General features: G+C 41.3%; 1 protein-coding gene across 1 annotated transcript in view; it reads left to right on the top strand.

The window, feature by feature from the left end:
* Positions 1-1,796: 1,796 nt before the first annotated feature.
* LOC134744106 (dynein axonemal heavy chain 3) overlaps positions 1,797-17,126 on the top strand; it is a 70,826-nt gene continuing 55,496 nt past the window's right edge. Inside the window, exons 1-21 of the mRNA XM_063677800.1 lie at positions 1,797-1,980; positions 2,446-2,559; positions 2,975-3,172; positions 3,648-3,789; positions 4,732-4,870; positions 5,647-5,822; positions 6,400-6,603; positions 6,995-7,231; positions 7,491-7,578; positions 7,882-8,089; positions 8,298-8,512; positions 9,112-9,302; positions 10,071-10,255; positions 11,292-11,554; positions 12,188-12,345; positions 13,006-13,198; positions 13,466-13,692; positions 14,352-14,529; positions 15,040-15,302; positions 15,961-16,162; positions 16,728-16,898. Coding sequence (XP_063533870.1) covers positions 1,830-1,980; positions 2,446-2,559; positions 2,975-3,172; positions 3,648-3,789; positions 4,732-4,870; positions 5,647-5,822; positions 6,400-6,603; positions 6,995-7,231; positions 7,491-7,578; positions 7,882-8,089; positions 8,298-8,512; positions 9,112-9,302; positions 10,071-10,255; positions 11,292-11,554; positions 12,188-12,345; positions 13,006-13,198; positions 13,466-13,692; positions 14,352-14,529; positions 15,040-15,302; positions 15,961-16,162; positions 16,728-16,898 — 3,903 coding nt within the window. The 5' untranslated portion in view covers positions 1,797-1,829. The remainder of the gene's footprint in view (positions 1,981-2,445; positions 2,560-2,974; positions 3,173-3,647; positions 3,790-4,731; positions 4,871-5,646; positions 5,823-6,399; positions 6,604-6,994; positions 7,232-7,490; positions 7,579-7,881; positions 8,090-8,297; positions 8,513-9,111; positions 9,303-10,070; positions 10,256-11,291; positions 11,555-12,187; positions 12,346-13,005; positions 13,199-13,465; positions 13,693-14,351; positions 14,530-15,039; positions 15,303-15,960; positions 16,163-16,727; positions 16,899-17,126) is intronic.

The following is a 17,126-nucleotide window of genomic DNA, read 5'->3' as shown; positions in this document are numbered from 1 at the left end:
AGGTCGCGCAAATTAGTTAGCCAATTTGCCGATAGATGGGGCTATACACAATTACGCTTCTTACTTATGATTCTGGTCATATCAAAAGTCTTTCGTGATTATAATTACATGAGAAAATTTCAAGTTTGTACGGAACCCTCGGTGCGCGAGTTAAACGAACTCGCACTTGTTAAAGGGTTGAAGATTAACCGGTAAGCGGTATTCTTCAGAAAAATATTATAAATACGATTTGACAGTTCTTAAATATGCAGGTAATTTTTTATTTCGGGTGTTGTGCTACCGATTCGCGAGAGAGTCCTATTTCGCGCCTTTTCTCGGTTAACCGTGTGCGTGATCTTGTGCTAACCGTGCAGGTGAGTATTGTATTCTTTGCACAAGTGAGTGAGTGAAGTTTGGTGAAGTGAAGTGACAACAATAAACCATAGAGTTTTTTTTATATACATTACCTACCTTTTTGATTTGTTACTGGTTGATAAAACCTAATTGTCTTTTCCATAGCAACAAGCGGTGTCCATAGAGACGCATCACTGACACGTTGACAAGCTGTTGTTATTTATTTTGTGTACAATTTTCCCCAATAATAAATAATAAATGGAATTCTAAGGAGCACAGGATTTGATAAGGTAAGTTAAAGTGCAAATCGAAAGCGACCGGGTCCAGCATGTCGGGTCATGCTCAGTGTAGTTCCGTAACCGCTACTACAATATAAAACTCCGAAAACATTTAGAAACTCATATTAGGTATCGCTTGGGCTCTGCAAATGCAATTGATTTATATTTAGGTGAGGATTTCCAGTAGCTAAAAGCACAATGATTGCCTAAAACTCGAGACCAATGGTCTTCTTAGACTTATAATATGTATAATGATTATCTTCGATAAATTTTATTTATTAAGCACCAGTTCGCTTTTTAAAGACTGAGTTATTATTACTATAGAGGCGACATACCAAACAATGAAATTGTCTCAATCACAACCTGTACCACGCGATCAAAACGTCGTAAGCGCCATGAATTTTACGGCTTTAGTTCGTAAGATTTACGCTCCGCTTCTACATAGTTTGATGCGAAATCGGCAGCAACTCATGGCACGAAATACTGGTTCTCTGCCGGTTCTATACGTTTAGTAATTAGTTCAATTTTAAGGAAATGAGGAATCTGCAAGTAGTTGTATTATTACACCTGTCAAATTTCTTTGTCCAATGTGCATTGCGTCTCACTCTCTCATTAAGCAAAATGTGAGACGCAAACACACATTGGACCAAGATATTTGACAGGTGGAATACCAACCTATAGTGTAAAGGCCACTCACACAAACAAGCGTTGAGCAAAATTTTGTAAAATTTTTAAATGAATTTTTCAATAATATGTGACGTTTTCAATCAAAAGGTACCACATTGTCGCGTGCTTGATCTTTATACGAATAACCTGTCAGAACGTCCTTATGGCAAGCGTCTATGTGGTACCTTTTGATTGAAAAGGGCACATATAATTGAATAATTGGTCATTAAACTAGGGAACAAATCAAATTATTTTATGAAATTATAAACTGAAATAGATCATACACTAAAAAAAAAAGTGACCAGTCCACCGGTGGCCGAGGCGGGAATCGAACTCGCGTCTTCAGCTTACTCGGCTAACGTCCTGACCACTAGACATTTTTCTCACACAAACGAGGTAACTTAAAAAAATAACTAATATCTACTGAACATTGGATTGAGCATTCGAACTCTCATTTTAGTACCTAATATATTGTATAAAATCAGAGCGAATTTTTTTAGCAGTGCAATGGCAAGCGGCGACCGTAAGCGCAAGGCCTTGAACGCCAGCCTCATGCCGGTAGACGCCGAACCGTGCCCATCACGTTTCGTGACACCTGCGCGGAAACAGCCCGGCCTGCCGTGGATGCCGCGAGCTGGTCGCCACTCTGAGTTGGATAAGGACAGCGTACTGCTTAGCGCGGCTAAAAATTACTACCCTGAAGGTATGTTCAGCACTTATAGACTAGGTACAACTGCCGGCCACCGGGCGCGTCACACAGCTTGAGGTGCATGCATCGTACTCTTAGGCTTGATTTCCTCCTACGCTGATATCGATCGCTGACGTCGGTTGAGCGTACGAATTAACATATTGTACTATGGTCCCCCGTACGCTGACGTCCGCGGCAGATTTTTCTTCCGACGGTACGCTCGACCGACGTCAGCAACCGACTTCAACGTAGGAGGAAATCAGGCCTTACATGTATACTAATAAGTACCTTTAGACAACAACAACAACTATAAAAGCAGTTGCCAAGCCGTCAGCTTCTTGAAATTTTCTTGATATTTGTTGCCAAGACATGATTACAAGCCTTACCTAGTGTTTCTTTGATACTTTGTCTGCTATGTCTAACGAAAGTAGAGTTTTAGAAAAAGCTGTAGGTATGTATAAATAAATTCATTATGTGCAGGCGAAAGCGACGGTGGCTGCAGCGAATTCCCACCCTTAATGCAGAGGAAGTCCTGGACGCGCGGTGTGCCGTACCGAGACAGCTACGATTACGTCAAGCCTGTGGACTCTACTGGTAAGTATCAACACGCTGGAGTCTGTGCGAAATGAGAAGAGTTGTGGAATATAAGGGAACCAGTACATTCTGTGAGTCTTCTCTTTCCGCACAGACACTATCACATATTGTACTTGAGTGGTCACGAAGTTCAAGAACATGTTTCTAAAGGGTCAACAACGCGCTTGTAACATCGCTGGAGTTGCAGACATGTAATTAGACTACGGTAACCGCTATCCATAAGGCGGGACGTATGCTTGTTTCCCACCGACGGGATATAAAATAGAAAATATCTGAAAATGCATGCTCCAGCTAGCTTTCTACTAAGCCCTAATGATATGACTACCTAGCTACCCCATCGAAAGGCGAACGATGGGGTTTTCTAGTCCCTTGCTTAAACTCTTCAGATTATAACTATAATCATACTATAATGTAGGTAACTGCTATACCCCCGCCTCGAAGACCATGCGGGTAATAAACATGCCCCCAAAACGCCGGGCGCCCCCCATCCTCTACGGCCCACTCGGTCCCCGCGGGGAAGTTCAGTTTCCACCGCTCAAGCCCTACGCCGAGCGAATGAGGGAGAAAGAAGAAGCGGAGAAAAAGGAAAGAGAGAAGGGGAAATTGCAGAAAGGTACATGTTGTTTACTATGCCTTCATAGCTTTATATAAAGTTTACTCGCCTAAAGTCTCCCCTATACACTATACACCCCTAAGTTTATACCAAAGATTTATTGACTGTATTAGATTTGTAGTCTACAATAAAATCGTACCAACGAGATCGACAACTGAAGAAGATGGCGCTGTCCAAATGTTTTGTGGTCACTCTATAATCAAACATCGAATTTTGAAATTCTGCGTTTCCTACGGCATAATGTACGGGGCCATCTACATCAGCTGTCAAATTCGAAGCACGAGGTTGTCTTCGACTGGCAAATCATAGACAAACAAAATTGAGTCTACAGAAATAAAAAATAAAACAAACGAGCGTACACTAATTTAACACTACCAGGAGTCCGACACTTTTTGGGCCTCATAAGGTGATTACAAGCCATAGAAGAAATGGGAACTGTGATTAAATTGATATCAGGCAAAATTTTACTCCATAGGACTAGTGCTACTAGAGGACCTGGTCTCCGGTGCCTATAACAGAAGGAAAGAGGCCGAAGCAGAGGCCAGGCGACAGAAGAGGGAGAAGAGAAGACGGGAGAAGGAGGCCGCCGAAGCTGCAGCTAAAATCGCTTTGAAAAAGTACCTATCCTAAAGTCTTCTATATTGTCTTTTGAACCCCCGGCGCAAAAAGAGGGGTTTTATATGTTTGACGCCAATGTATGTTTGTATTATTTGTCTGTGTGTCTGTCTGTGGCATCGTACATCGTAGCTCTCCAACGGATGAATCGATTTCGATGCGTTTTTTTTTTCGCTAAAGCGAATTTCCTTGCGGTGATTCTTAGCTATGTTTGTTTGATAGAAATCGATGCAGCATTTTGAAGAATATCAGCTCTTTTCCAAAATGATATGGCATTTTTAGTTAAGGTCCAAGGTCCTACCTATAGTACCTCTTCAGTTCGATGAAATTTAAATCCTATTCAATTGGAACAGTCACTTTTGCTTTGTTTCGTTCAATTTTCCAACAACGCAAAATCAACTCTACTTCCTACACCATAGGTTCTAATTTCAGCGGCAAATTTTGGATTTTTTCATTTGTATGGCTGGGCCTTAGGAGGATAAAATGGATGTTCTGTCATATTCATATTCGTATATTTTATTGGTAATAAATAATTACATGTCAAAATAATGTAAATACAATTGTAAATAACATTCTTAGTTTAAGGTACTATTGCTAAAAAATAATTCTTTATGGTCATAAAACGCCTGCTCTATAAGCCATTTTTTAAGTTTAGCTTTAAATATCGCTGCACTATGTGCAGCGATGATTTCACCCGGGAGACTCTTGCGATCCATGACGTGTGTGAGCTTCTCTGACTTTGCGAGTCGGTGTGGCACGCAAGTTAGCTTACCAGCGCGCGCGCTGCGGGTCTCATATCGGCGCGTGGTAGCGTTACAGTTTTTAGTCGTTGCGTCTACTTCGTCCCGTGTAGTATAACTTTAAATAACCCCCTATCTATGCCATACCTATAGCATAGGGGGTTATTTAAAGTTAAGAGACATTAACATTTTTTTTTCTTATAGGCATTTAGAAAAACTAGAATTTGAGGTTCCGAGAGACCCGGATGATCAAAAATTAGAAATGCTGAGAATAACTGAAGAAGAGCACTACAGATACATACATCCCAAGGATTTAGAGAGAATCAACTACTACTTGACCACGGTACATTTTGTTTGTTAGTCCACGCTGTTATAGATTGAATCATTTCAACTGAGCTAATGCACTTACCTGTACTAACAATGGCATTGTATTATTACATTACTATTATCTGCTTTTGTTCTCGTAGCCGCCAACTAGTTACTTACAAAATAAGTTAGAAGTGCATTGCATGTATATTGAATTTTTAACCTTATTCCTTGTTGAATGGGGTTAAAATGGTCTAAAAACATGTTGTAACAAATGGTTTTCTACAAAGTGCATTCGTTTTGGGTGTCGACGTTTGTAAAATGCAAATAAAGTTATGTTGGCCATTATTTAGTTAGTGTATTTTGTAGTCTATTGTTAAAAAATAGAGTCGTTAATCTATACTAACATTTCAAGGCGGTTATAATCTGCTTTTACTACCAGGCAGTTATCCTAATTTGTGGTTTACCACTCAATGGCATTGTATTCTTGAGACTCTTTGAGTAAACAGGTAAGTGCATAAGCTCAATTTATATGATTCCATCTATACATGGGCAGTAGAGTCTACTCTGCGACTGCATGTCGCATTTTAAAATTAAAATCGACGCTGACGCCTATTGGTACGAAAAAGTTCATTATTTTGTGTAGATCATTTTTACTAAAATCACTCTCTACTGAAATCATGTATTTCGCTATAAACAGGAATGGTACAATGTTGAAGTTGCGAAAATAATGTATTTTGAACCAACCGAAGTACATATTATTCTTGTAGATTCTCTATGGAAATAAGCTAAGGCTATGTCTTTCTCTTTCAGGCTCTTGACGAGAAACACCTACCAGACTTTCCACAGAACCTATACTTAAGGGCGAAGACTGCAGTAGATAAGCAAACAGCACATATCAAGAAGAGGTTGCTGATTCTCACGTACCAGGCCTGTGTGAGGCAAAGTTTGGCTGATATAAAGGATTTTTTTCTATGGGCTATGAAAAGGTATAGGTATAGGGTATATATAATTGAGATCGAAAGTGCAATTTAAATTGTATTTTGGATATTTTAGTGTATTCCTTCTATGATTTTTAAGTCGGCGGCGTTAGTCTCATTAAGCCAATCGTTACGCGTTACTAGGTTGCTACGCGTTATTAGGTTGCTTCAGATGCCCGAATGGCAAACTGTTCAGAAATAGGAGCGAGCGAAGCCGGGCTCCGTCGACTCAGCGAACGAGAAAAAGATTTTCCATTTCACGATATGCCTAGGAATTTCAAGATCTGCCTGACTTTACGATCGGCCGCCTTGTACGTAGGGCTCTTATTTGTTGCATGTATGTCGTAGGTTAGATATGCTTAATAGGTACTGCAGTGTATAATATATTTACAGGAAGCTCTTCGAGCCTCATTTTCAATTTTCCATTTTTTCCCAATACAGACAAGGATGTAAGACTACATTTATACAATAAAATTGACCTAATCGCCTAATTTCTTAATAACAACCGTGATTGTAAACCAAATTCAAAGCCACTTTGGACAGATACAGAGAAATGTTTCATCCGTTAAATAACCTACATTTTCAGATGCATCCTCTCCTACATCTTAGAGGATTCCGCGGAACGCGAGCGCCTACACATAGCCTTCCTGCCGCCACTGTGGCCGACGTGCGTCATTCGCGCACCCATGCCCTGGCACTCGGACTATGTGCGCGCTAAGCAGGTCATCTTCTTCCGCTACTATGAGGGCAACCCCGTGCTTATAGAGCTGAGGAATATGTGGCAAGAAAGGTAGGCAAATTTGATACGTATTACGGCAATACCTATAGGCATAATGAGTGTAAGTAAGCGTTGCCGAATGTGCAAATAAACTTCTCTCTCATGATTTTATATGTTGACGTGAAACCTGCATGAAACGTCGTTTTTCTCTCGCGTGTATAGAAAGTGATAGAAAATGTTTGTAGCTGTGACACGGCTTCGCAAAGCACGTTTCCTCAAAACTCAGTTAAGGAAATCTGAGATTTAAAGTGCCTACAAGTTTCGAAGCGTTTATAAAACTCGTTTCTCAATGCATTTCCTAATTGTCAGCACGTTTCCTCCAGCTCATGAAGAACCGACTGGCATACGAATATTTTTGACGTGCCGCCTCTGATACCTACTTATAGATCCCGTTTTCCTGCAGGTACCAGAATATGCTGATCTGCGACATGAACAAGATGCAAGAGGGTCTTCCTTTCCCCCAATACCCGCATGAGTTCACAGAGCGCATGCAGAAGTTATGCGAAGCCTCTCGTTCGGAGCTCGTCGATAATTGGCTGATTGACGTGGCCGATACTATGATTAAGATGAGGCATCACTGGGCCGTTTATGTGGCGAAAAAGAAGAGGGATTCTACGTTCCAAGTGGAACGGTTTTTTGAGTATGTTTCTATCGTTTTCTTTTTCGATCTTACGACAAACATTCTTGAAAACAAACGATTTAATACGTCTTTAGCAAGCTACAGTTTTGATATGGAATAGAAAACGGACACAATTTGTTCCCCATTCCATTCTCTCTCTCTCTCTCTCATTCTTGTTTTTCATTTGATCTTCGAAGACTCAGCCGGAAAATAAAATGCGTAATAAGGAAAATGTAGGGTTTAAAGAATTATTGACCTCATTTGAACTTCGTTATTTCAGATGCATCCACGGATTGATGTCGAAGCAAGTTCGGGATTTAGTGGAGCGGAGTGTTTATCATTTTGCCGAGTATTTCTCGTATTATTTTGTAAGTATATACCTATTCTTTTTAGATTTTTCTGCGCTAGTTTGAACATTACTTTTTTTGATACGTGTTTAAATTTGCATTTTTCTTGAACCCAACAGTTAAATAGCTACTTGTACGTATGAAATGTAAAAGTCGTTACCGTTCAATAAATGTCTTCATTCAAACTTCTTTCTGCCGCGCTCACTTTTTGTATGTCGGAGTGGGGACTTTCTACATCCGTCTTGGCCTGTAGTTTTGCTCCTTCCATTCCAGTATATGAAGTTTTAATGGTACTTTCAATTGAAATGTAATATTACTATCCAGGAGAGCAACGATTACGGCAAAGAATACCGCGACTACATATTCATAAAGCGGCCACTTCTACGAATAAAGGCCATCGCCCACCCCGGCACCACTAACATTACCTTCGACCCGCCGCTGGAGCAGATGTGGATGCAGATCACCAAGTGGTTCCAGTGCATCATCAACGTGGGCAGTCAGCTGCCGAGCGTGGACAGTATTATGTACCCTGGTAAGTGTGCTGGGTCGGTTATTTATTATTTATTAAAATAGAGGCCTGCACTAACTTATGTTGGAAATATATCCCCTTTGAGAGAGTAGAGTTGGATCCTACTGACTAGAGGAATCAACAGGCCATCTAAGGAAGCCTTTGGACTTTATTGTATGTATATATTTAAACATGTATTGAAAATATAATTAAGAAACATTTTATTTTCAAGGTGCCATCCGCCCCAACCCTTGGCTCATGTGCGTGTATCCCGAAGAGCAATACATGACGGAACTCGTGAACAAGACCATCCACTATTTTAACATAAACAAACCTGGTCCCATCTCGTTCTTGTCTTGTTACGTGCCATATTACTACATACTGGACGGCACGGCTAGGCAAGATCTGATGATATTTTTCGGGCAAGAACCACCGCCCCTGTTGAAGGTAATACATCCAAAACTGGTTATTAATGCATCATATCTAGAACTACAGTTCAGCAAAGCGTATGAGACGAGCTCAAAGTCTTGCAGACTCTTCATTGCAAGAATACGTGATCGTGACACGATATTTTCTGACGTCACTCGTTTTGTTTGTCGACCGAATCGTAATAAAGTTATCGATCCTTTTAAGATATTATCACACCAACAGTATATTGAGATGACCAAAAGTTTTTCACTAGGCATATCCTAGCCTCTGGCCTAGTGGGTAGTGACCCTGCCTGTGAAGCCGATGGTCCTGGGTTCGAATCCCGGTAAGGGCATTAATTTGTGTGATGAGCACAGATAATTGTTCCCGAGTCATGGATGTTTTCTATGTATTTAAGTATTCGTATAAGTATTTTATTTATCGTTGTCTGAGTACCCACAACACAAACCTTCTTGAGCTTACCGTGGGACTTAAGTCAATTAGTGTAAGAATTTTATATATAATATTTATTTATTTATACTTACATAGGTACGCTCTTTAATCTCCTCCTTTAAACTTTACCCACACACAATCTCGATTAAATGTAATAGCAGTAAAACTTCTTTTTGTTTCTCCAGGACTTCACAGAACGAATCTACATGTACGAGGAGATACGCGATGACATAGCATTCCTCAGACGTGATATTCCATTAAACATGGTGATGCTGGATTGCGCACCGCTCAACGACGCGATGAAGGACATCATCAACGGGCTCCGACAACACATTGTGGATCATTTTATATTGGTTAATAGGAAATGGAATAGAGCGTAAGTCATCGGTTCACCTTGCTTTAAAATCCAACGCCTGATCCACTCGGGCAACCATTTAAATTTTAGCTATCTTCCATGTCAACGCGTCTATTCTTAGATATAATTCATTCGAGTGGTTTGTTGAAACATTAAGATATTATCCTCCAATTCTTCTGACCTATAAAGTCAAATATCAACTGGAACAGTCCAGTCCACCAAGGCGTAGTGGCACATGAGGCATTAGAACAACTAGCTCCAAACGCAGACGAAAATCTAGTAAGTACACTTGTAGTGCATAATTATTACACGACTGCCCAAAAAAGGAGTGTATTGTTTTCTATCGTATTTTCACGGAAACGTACCTACGAACGTGTCTTGCTATTTCAATCAGTCTCGGTACAAAAAGTACTGAGGTTGACTAAAGTAGCATGACAAATAAATACGAACGTTTCCGAGAAAGTACGATGGAAAATAATTATGCACTAGATCTGTATAACGCAGCGTCTTACGTAAGCGAACAACTCGCGAACGCGAAGCGGTGCGGCGGGCCCACGGCGTTCGCAACGATATTGCCCACGTAGGACACTTCTATATGTATCAAAGGATTGATTTACCCGATCTCTTCGTTTCGCGTTCGCCTACGTAGTACGCTGCGTAAGGGTTCCGTTTTGCCATTAATCATATAATCATGGAAGTATAACCATCACTTTTTATAATTATCTTCTGCCCGCTCGCAACCGCAACTATCGCAATGTTATAAAACAATAAGCATGTTTGTGTTTGCAGAATTTGCAATGTATACGAAGAAATAGCCGCGCGCGCGGGCGAGACTCCCGAAACCACCGCACAACTAGTGGACCTCGTCAATTTCATTACCGAGAGCCGTGACTGTGCTCTTTTCGACCTCCGTGAGAAATCGCGCACCACCGCCGAATATGTGCTGTTTCTCATGACACATGCTCATCTCAACTGTGAGTCAACGTTTTATGGCTCCTCTACACGATGGCCCAGCGTTAGAGGGAGCAAGTAATATTGCTATCTCATTCCACCACATAGCTGCGTCCCTTGGACTGGCTTACGCTGGGCCATCGTGTAGAAGGAGCCATTACAATTGATGACGTAGTACGGCAAGGCCATCCCATCTCTGTTGGCTGCCAAACTAGGAGGCTCGTCTTTTTATTACAATCGATAACTATTTAGTCGTGGTTTGATCGTAGACTGTCCTACTAATGTCCATATCCCTGCTATCCTTATCGCATCAGTTCATAGTCCAGCGAGCGGGGACCGGATCTGCTTAGGAGCTTAAAAGAAACCGATTTTTTTAAAACTTGTTTTAAATAACCTCAATATTTCGATAATTATATATTAAACTTGGCTTTTTAAGAGATAAGAGTAAAGGTTGAACTAAACTAGTAGACTGTTAACCAAGGGATGAAAGGCACCCATTTCTGTCGAGGTAGTTTGGCGCTCGAACGCAGTCGAAGCGCTAATAGTCCGAGACTGAAATGGTGCCTTTCACTCGAGATAAACACTCTAATACGAAACACTTTTCATTTCGAATACGAGGAACGTATAATACATGTAATAATTAGTAATTTTGTTTTGTACAATAAAGTGATTTACTACTACACTACATTTTAAAAAACACAGCTAAGTATAAACTTCAGTAGTATTTCTCGACGGTAGGTACTTTCAATTAACAATTTGGGTAAAAATATCGTTATTTATGGAAGTTAATTATCAGAATGGAAATTGTACAACAAATCCATTTAAAACCAAAATTTTGATTGCTTATCGTAAAGAAAAGAAAAAACGTACTTAGAAAGTACAGTGCTCAAGAGCAGAAACGTATCATTTTCTAAACACTTTTTAGAACAACAACGACCCACTTTCAAAGCATGAGAAATGAAAAGAAAGTTAGCGGTTAGCCTTGGTAATTATTAACCTTCAAAGCCTTCTTATCAGTTAACAATTTCATTACTCGTCTCCTTGTTGATACATTAACAGTCGAGGACATTAACCTGAACACCCGCGTGTTCCTCTGGCCGCTCGACATGGAGGACACCATCGACCTGACCCTCAAGACCCTGACCACCAAGAAGGCCATGGCAGAGGACAAGCTACGCAGCCGCAAGGCCGTGTTCGAGGAGAAGCTGAAGACGCACGAGAAAGACTTGGAGCTGTTCCGACGGTATGATCCGCCGCTGCTGACCTTGGATTTGCTCAAGGAGGTGATCAAGAGGGTTGATGAGATTAATCAGAATTTAATGGTGAGTAAATATTGAAAAGCGTAAAACGCTCGTTTCGAAATCGTTATAGCCTATAACTTATAGGTTCCTATTCAGAATCATAAGTATTATTGACCGAGCGTTAGCGAATTTCCGTTTCAGCTTGGGCAAAAATGCTTTCGTAGGTATGTCCGGATGTTCTTCTCCTCTACAGGTAAATTTTCAACCAATTTTGAAGAAATTTTGTGAGCAGGTTCAAAGATTAAAAAGTTTTTTGACAAAAATTTCATTTTTGGTACAAGCTTTTATCGCTGACTGTACTTTTTTATCACAGAGTTCCTATCACCACCTCCTGTCTTCATCATCAGATTAGCTCGATGGTACCATAATATTGCAGTGGAAACCGGGAAGATGGTTAAATGCGTTTAATTACGGTGCCTGTGCTGTGCTAGAAAAGTTTCATCAGTGTGCGCGCTTTTTCGACGGAATGGAACGTATATTCCTGAAGCGTCAATTCTCGTAAAATTCTCTGTCATTTGATTGTTTTTATCTTCAACGTATTAATGCGCGATGACATCTGTGTGCCGCCTGCGTCGCCCGAACGTGTATCCGTGACTACCTTTCTGCTGCTTTTAGATTAACAATCATGCTAGGTTTTTGCTGTTGTGTCTTTAGGACGACAAACACGAAGCGGAAGACATCACCAACGAAGAACAGCTGTTGGACCAGGACGTGTCGGTGTTCTTCAGTCTGCAGACAATGCTGGCCGGCATCGATCCCTTCCACAAACTGTGGCACACTTCATTTGACTTCTACGACGGTTATGAGAAGTGGTAAGTGGTGTAGGTAATAGATAAAAGGGAGCGCGTTGTCCATTGGCTCAATGGGTTGACTTCATTCGGGACATCTCAGGTCACCCCAAAATAGTATTAGCTAAGGAACTGCACGAGTGGTGTTGGAATTGAAATTGTTGAATATTGGCAATGATGCTTTCTACCGTACTTAATCAGACCACATTTAGGGGTTGTCCTTCGGTTATAAAACATTGAACACCGAAACCCTTTTCACAAAAGCCCAGAAAACCATTACTTTGTTTATTTTAAATAGATTGTATCTGTATGCTTCTCGACAAAGATGACCTTGAACTTTTGGCATATGTATAGTTGGGAAGTTTTATGGTACCTAAATTGGATTTACAAAACAAATTCTTCAGTTAGACCTCTACTTACTACCAACAGGTACATGCATGTTCATTTGTCTGTTGTCGGCACTGGACCGCCGCGACAGTATGTTGCCCGCGAGATAGACTACCCGTCCTTCTTAATTCATACAGTTAGAAAAATATGTGTTTGACCATCTCCCAGGCGAGATACTGTCACGGCTCTCTTGTGTTAAGCCAGCTGAGTAGCTGTTCAAGCTGTTAGTATTCGTTAATTCTTTATCCCACTCTCTCAACTGTCACTTTTTTCCTAACAACACAAAATGTCGTACAGGTACCACGGCCCCTTCCTCGGTTTAGACGCGGACCAGATCGCGGAGGACGTGGAGGCGTGGTGGAAGCTGCTGTACAAGCTGGGTAAACAGATGTTCGAGTACCCCGGCGCCAAGCGGATTGCGGACATGGTGCGGAACAAGGTGGAGAAGTTTAAAGTGCTGCTACCGGTGCTCTGCGGTATATGCAACAAGGTATAAAATCATTAAAATATTTATTACGGTTTAGACTCACGTGTTTAGTCACTCGCGCGACATGTTTCGGAGAGCCTAGGTCTCCTCTCTCTAGCACTAGCAGTCCGAGCAGCGTTCACGACGGCGTTTCTTTACCACGTGAAATGTTTTGTATCTAATTGTATTGAGTCATTGTCATCCGCCACTAGTTTATTTATAACTGAAACTCTTTATACTCAAGCATTTTTACCGTCTTCCAGTAATGAGCTCATCAAACTTTATTTCTAGGGCATGCGCGAACGTCACTGGGCCAAAATCAGCGACCTGATCGGCCAAGCCGTAGTCCACGAGCCTGAAACAAGTTTAGCCGACATGGTGGAGCAGGGTGTGCACGTGTTCGCCACGCAGCTCGAGGAGATCGGCCAGTACGCCTCCAAGGAGTACGCGCTGGAGAAGGCGCTCAACAAGATGAAGGAGGAATGGGTGGGCGTCAAGTTCGAGGTCTTGCCGTACAGGTTGGTTATGGTGTCAGTTGTCTAACTAAAGCATAAGTCGCATGCTCTATTTCTGACAGTGGGTTAAGTACAACAGCAGTAAAATGAGAAATATCAGAACCTATAAGGTGGAACTTATGGCCGGTGCTTTCTATAGAACCCTCCATTTCATAAATGTAGCGTTTTATTCCGAAAAATCGGCATTATAATAAACAGAAAAACAGATAGGTAATAAAAGTTATGAATGTTTAGGTACTAAGGTGTAGGTATTATCAAACCGCAATTAGTATGGGATTGACTACATAAGTGTAATATTAAACATATTAATAACTGGTCAGTCACGTATTTTTAACATGTTTATTATGTCTGTGTCTTACGGAAGTTTTATTACATAAGTGTATTGTTCTTTTTGAATAACAGTTACATGAAATTACACTGCTATTATGCAGAATGGAGTTTGATATTATTGTATTCAATGACAACGTCATGGATACTTATAAGCATCTACTGTTGTGCTAACTGTACATTCGAATCCCATTCTCATTTTGGCCGAATAATATCAGTATATTTGCGAATTGTAACATTCGAGACTTTGCAAAACAGATAGCGATTGATTAGTGATTTGGCATAAGTGATTTGGAAGATTAATTCGTAGTTAACGTACCAACGTCTTTTGGCAGAGACACCGGCATCGGGATCCTCACCGGTCTGGACGACGTGCAGCAGCAGCTAGACGACCATATCCTCAAGTCGCAGACCATGCGTGGGTCACCATACGTCAAAGCGTTCGAGGCCGACATGGCCGCGTGGGAGGAGAAACTCATCAGCATGCAGGATATCTTGGACCAGTGGCTAATGGTGACTATCGATAATAAAATTGTGCTCGCAACTCCAAGGGTGTCACCACTACGAGAATTAACTGCGTAGTGCGTTGATAGTTTAAGGGACAAATGCAGTGGCGGATTTGCCCTAAGGCCCCGTAGGCCCGGGCCTAGGGCGGAAAGACATTAGGGGCGGCAGTAAGGCGGCAGTCTATGTATATGGGTGCTGAGAAAGGGGCAGCTAGTAGTCTATATAGGGCCTGGGGCCTAGGACGGCCAATACTGCAAATCCGCCACTGGACAAATGATGACGCTGTCCTCAAACTGTATCTTCACAAGCTCTAATACCTAGTGTTATTATGGGAGGTATTTAATTCCCTAGTTAGGCAGTTCAAAATTTGAGCGAAAAGATACTCGTCTATTCCCTACCTCCTACCTCTCTTTTTCAGTCTTGGTTCATTTTGTCTGTATCCTTAAGTATTTCCTTCTTTGAATATACAAATACCGTTCATGAGAAGAATTATCAACTTACCCCTTTTTTCCTCAGTGCCAAGCTACTTGGATGTACTTAGAACCCATCTTCTCCTCCGAAGACATCATGCGTCAGATGCCGACCGAAGCCCGCAACTTCCGCGACGTGGACAAGGAATGGCGGACCATAATGACGGCCACCATGAAGGACCCCATGGTCCTGACGGCTACGGACTTCCCGCAGTTGTTGAAGAAGCTGAGATACAGCAATGCGTTGCTGGACGATATACAGAGGGGGCTGAACGATTACTTGGAGAAGAAGAGATTGTTCTTCCCGAGGTTAGTGGAAGTAGGTTGAAGATAGGAATTATACACACAATAGTAGATACAAAAAATATCTGAACAAGCACTTCAGCGCCTTGTAAAGAGGGGTGTACAAATATTTGTGAGCGCCTTGGCCGCTCCAATATATCTGAAGGCGACTATACATTCTATTTTACAAGCTTTTTATTAACTTGCAATGTACCTATGTATGTACTATGTATTTATGTACGGGTCAAATCTTGCAAGTTAAATTTGACCCACTTCCCGACTTCCAATGAAGCTGAAAATGTGCATACATATGTAAGTCGGGTGACAATGCAATATTATGGTATCATCGAGCTGATCTGATGATGGAGACAGGAAGTGGCCATAGGAACTCTGTGATAAAATAACGAAACCAAATTGTGTTTAGGGTTTTTAGAATTGTCTCGAGACACAATAGGAGAGGTAGGGGAAGGCCAAGAAAAAGTTATATGAGCCAAGTAAAGAAGCATGCAGGGGCCGTGTCGTACCAGGATACTAAAGGGCTGGCTTCGGATCGACTAAGGTCTCTTCAATTGAATGATGATGAGAATTGTCTCGATGAGTATATATTAGTTACCAGTGGAAAGAAAAGTACAGGCAGCAATAAAAGCTTGTACCAAAAATTACATTTTTGCCAAAAACTTTTTAGATTCTTCTTCCTCTCAAACGACGAGCTGCTCGAGATCCTATCGGAAACCAAGGACCCTATGAAAGTGCAGCCTCACCTCAAAAAGTGTTTCGAAGGGATATACACGCTAGAATTCAATGCCGCGAAAGAGATCGTTGGCATGGCTTCCGCTGAGGGCGAGGTGGTGAGACTGTCTTCCAGTATACAGCCTGCCGATGCCAAGGTAAAAACATAGTGATCGTCTTCGTTATTGTAGTAGGAATCATAAGGTGCAACTAATCGAAATTAAACTATCGTGAGACATACCTATTTCAAAATATTTAGATCAGTACGGTTTCACTCACTATTATTTTTAGTCGCTTGTGGCGACATGTTTCGCCAAAAGCGACTAAAAATAATAGTGAGTGAAACCGTACTGATCTAAATATAAGGTGCAACTGTTAAGAATTTCCTATTCCAACTCCCTGTACCTCCCTGTCCCTCCAACTCTGTAGAGCTCATCTCACACGGTTTACAATACATATACAAAAACAAATTGGATATATAGACATGATCTACCTTAAACAACTCTCTTTTGGGAAAAAATACAATGCTCACCGTATCTACCAAAAGACGAAACCCTTATTTTGTAACCAGCCCAGTGCATGCGAGTGTCAGAACGGTGCTTTATTCACATAGTTCTTTCTTACCGTTTTCAAGCGTTGCTAGACGATATACAATATTTTTTGATACTTCAACGAATTCGATACTGAGGGCTGTGGCAGTTATACCTATTCCTTTTTCTCCAGGGCATGGTGGAACGCTGGCTGCAACAGCTAGAGCACCAGATGATCGTGAGCCTCAGAGACGTGGGTTCAGAAGCAGTAAATGCGTACCCCATCACTAAGCGAGAGGAGTGGGTGCTCATCTGGCCTGGACAGATCGTTCAGACTGGCTCCTGTGTGCAATATACCGCTGAGGTATCACAATTGTGTTATAACAAAAGCTATTAAATAAAGTAGTTCAATAAATTTCTATTCCTGTGAGGTAGTTTTTGACATGTAAAACTATGTTTTATAAAGGAATAAATGAATGAATGAATGGTACTGGTATTCACACAAGGGCAGATTATTTTCTTGTGTGATCGACGCGTTTATCGATATGATAATGACAACAGTCTATGCTGATAATCAATTCCATCATGCGAC

This window comes from Cydia strobilella, chromosome 9 (assembly GCF_947568885.1).
Source record: "Cydia strobilella chromosome 9, ilCydStro3.1, whole genome shotgun sequence".
Taxonomy (NCBI): Eukaryota; Metazoa; Arthropoda; class Insecta; order Lepidoptera; family Tortricidae; genus Cydia; species Cydia strobilella.
Note: the sequence above shows the minus strand (reverse complement) of the source record. Positions and strands in the feature narration are given on the sequence as shown.